Source organism: Trypanosoma equiperdum, assembly GCF_001457755.1.
Source record: "Trypanosoma equiperdum strain OVI genome assembly, contig: ctg_1700, whole genome shotgun sequence".
Lineage (NCBI taxonomy): Eukaryota > Euglenozoa > Kinetoplastea > Trypanosomatida > Trypanosomatidae > Trypanosoma > Trypanosoma equiperdum.
The window spans coordinates 2,361-5,788 of NW_027123728.1; the positions used below are offsets into that span (position 1 = coordinate 2,361).

General features: G+C 44.2%; 1 protein-coding gene across 1 annotated transcript in view; it reads right to left on the minus strand.

Annotated features, from left to right (window-relative positions):
* TEOVI_000517200 (uncharacterized protein) overlaps nt 1–1,401 on the minus strand; it is a gene marked incomplete at both ends in the record, with an annotated part of 1,461 nt that extends 60 nt beyond the window's left edge. Inside the window, one exon of the mRNA XM_067222778.1 lies at nt 1–1,401. Within this exon, the coding sequence (XP_067078879.1) occupies nt 1–1,401 (1,401 nt within the window).
* Between the last annotated feature and the right edge of the window lie 2,027 nt (nt 1,402–3,428).

Below are 3,428 nucleotides of genomic sequence, written 5' to 3' on the forward strand. Positions count from 1 at the left end.
ACCATCATTCTCCGCTTTCACCGCTCCTTCTCCAGCTTTTAGTCTGCACTCCCCTTTTCCATTTATTTCTTTCCATTCACATTTGGTCAGGTCACAATCATCTTTATTTTTATCTGTGCAATCTTTTTTGGGGGTTGCAGGTCCGTCGGATTTGCTGGTGGTTTGTTGTGTCTTTAACTTCTGGCCGAGTGCGTGGCTGAGGACAGTGCTTTGGTCGTCTTGGGTTAATAGCTCGTTAATGGGTTTTGTTTCCGGTTCTTTTGCTGTACGTCTGGGAACGGTCCGGGTCTTAGCTTGCTCTACGAATTTTGTCTTGAAATGTCCATTTGTTTTGCCAAGGGCGGTTTCGATGAACTGCGTCAGGTCCGTGTTTTTATCGGCGTCCCCGCTGTCGGTTATTGCTTGGAACCGCGGTACACAGTTCCGAATCGCTGTCTGCATGAATGGTTCGCTTTTCAACTGCTGGGGGTCCCAGGAGTCGGTTGCGGGTGGCGTTACGATGCGGGCCTTTAAAGCAAGGCAGATCGCGTGGGCGAGGTTTTCGCGGTGCTGCTCTGGTGCATTCGGGTCGGCGTGGTGAGGGCCGCATGTACCTAGGTGGTTATCTGTGAAAATTGCCGTTTCTGCTGCGGTCGTTAGGTCATCGCCTTCCTGGTTTATTGTTGGTGCCGCACCCGCTCCCATGTTGCAGTTCGTTAGTGCCTGCTGCATTGTCGCCGCCGTCGTGCTGCCGTGGCTGCAGCTGCTGATACTGGAAATTACAAGTTTGGCGGTTCGCAGCTTCGCCACGGCCTCCGTTGCTGTTGTCAGCTTGAGAGCCATTGCTTTTTCGTAGATTGGTCGGACTGAGCTGACGATTTTGTCGGCACTAGTTACGTCGGGACATGCCGCGTGCCCGCCTGCCTCCACCTTGAATTTTAGGGTTACTTGGTTGGCGCTGTCTTTTGTGTGCTGACCTTGTATTTCGTTTATTTTTAGGCCGGCAAAAGACCGGATTGCGGCCAGAGTGCCGATCTGTGTGTTAACCGCGTCTATAGCAGCGGCTACTTGGCGTTTTGCTTGGTCATTCGCTGTTTGTGCGTCGGCTTTTTGTTTGTTTGCACGGCTGCTTAGCGCCAGGTGGATACAGCGCTCCTGCGGGTCTGCTGCCGTCAGACTCAACATCGCCCAAATCTCTGAGGCTTCTTGTAAGTTTGCCATTGCGCGGACGTCTTGGCTCAGTTTGCTTTGTAGATGCTGCTTCAGCCCCTTTAGATAGGCCTCTTCTTTGCATGGGTTGTCGACTGCTGCTGCGACCTGGTCGTTGTCGTCCTTAGCTGCTGCTTGTAGAGCCGCTGTCGCTAACAAACGAATCAACTGAAGGAGGCATATTCGCTTGAAGTTCTGTTTTCTCCTAGTCATATTGGTGGGCTTTGTTAAGTATATTACGCTAAAACGGATATTGTGGGTTGCTTCACCTGTTGTGTCAAGCTGCGTTGATTTTTCAGATATGGAGCTTTCTCCCACTTTCGTTTCTGTAAAAAGACCTCATTTCAGCCCCTGCCTTATACATTACCATCTGACACCTGCTTCATGACTCTCTCTTTGCCATATCCTTAAAGACATTTTTAAAGACGTCCCAAAAATACAATAAAACAATATGCGTTATCATTTTCTTTTTGGTCTGTCAATCCCCATTCCCCCTTTATTCTTTCTATGGTTAGCACCTTCCTGTTGTCTGTTTCCCAGGCCACCATTAGTTTTAGAACATGTTTGGCAACTAATTTGGCTGTCCCTTTCATTCATCACCGTCTAGAGCACAGTGGTTGTCACTAAGTTGCATCGTCGTTTTGCTTTCCACTTCAAGTTGATGTGCCATAGGAGGAACTAATTTCGCAGGTGTATGTACTTTTTTTTCTTTTTTCATGCTTTGTGTGTATTCCCTGTTGCCGGCTGCTGAAGTTACTGCTGCACTCGTTTTGATCTAACACTTCTTTATTGCGTAGAAACAATTGTTGTCGGGTCACAGTTTGGTATGTAATCCAAACTCAAATTTGCCTCCATTTACAAAACTTCTACCATTCCTGTGTCTTAACTGTTAAATTAGCGTCTAACACACTGTGGATGCAGTAGCAGTAAACAAAAAATGATATTCACGTTATTACTTGCATTCTCCTGGACTTAGTGTTTAAAGTTAAGCCTCATCATCAGATTGAAAGCCACAATCGCCAGTACCATCTCTGCAGCAGAGTCAAACCATTTTAAGTCAGTATGGTTTCCTTTTCATGGTATCACCTGCCTCCCAGTTTCTAATCCCAAGTGCATTTGCAATCCCTGACGCTGGTTGGGCACACAATTCGGCTTTACAATGTAGGTGTTCTTCATTGCTGCTTTTGGACATGTGCATTCTGAGATTCGAGGAAGAGTCTCTACGTCCTTTTGTCTAGATTATCCGTCCATTTGGAACTTGAATGTTTGTGTTTCTTTCATTCACTTCATTAGGAGTTTCTGTATGCTAGTAATTATTGCTTTCCTATAAATTGGGTGACGCAGAAAGGTGTAAGGCGACAATTTCTAATTAGAAATATGTATACTCACTGATTTCTATCCAGAAAAATGACTTTATTTCCAGTTTCATTTGTGACCCTATGTTTGATGTGTTAAATCTGCCATTTTATGCCACGGTCTTAATTCGCTGTATGCTCAAATATAAAAACAAAACAAACTTGTTTCTATCTAATAGCTTTTCCGACCTTCTTTCGTGTCGGAGGAACTATGTATTACTGCCTCCACAATATCTTGTTTCGCAATAAGACTGTCGTTCCTCCATTTGGTTACGTTTATCGATTCATCATTCCACTTTTTGCTACTCCTTGCAAATTTGATGGTGGATTTGGCGTTTTGCGAAAGGTTCTGCGAGGAATCAGCAGCTGGTTGCTTCGTTTCTCCTTCATGAAATTTGGAAGTTCTGTTAACAAAATCGCATTTTTGTCAAATTGTGAGGACTGCATAAAATAAATTTGCTGCGTCATATTTTCATGAATCCATTATATTGGTTAGAGTAGAAATAATGCATTCCTGGAACAGTTCTTGTCATCATATTGGTGGTGGTCAACAAAGTTCCCTTTCACTAGCACTGTTTCTCTGTTGCTTTCGGTAACTTGTTTTGCCATGTACACTTGCAACTGTTTCTTTCCCTCATTGTCCTCACCAATCATCTTTCTGAGTATGGTTTGGTTCATCGTCGTTTTTGTGTTTTCAAATGCATACATTCCGCCTTCAGTCGTTTCTCTTTGTTATTGTGTTGCTTTTAATCATATTACTTTTATTATCGCTTACTTGCAGCCGTTTTACCGATGAAGTGCTATTGTCGGACTGCTATTTTGTTTGCTGTTTATTCAGCACCGGCACTCTTAGTATAATATTCGTATATACACACACTCACAACA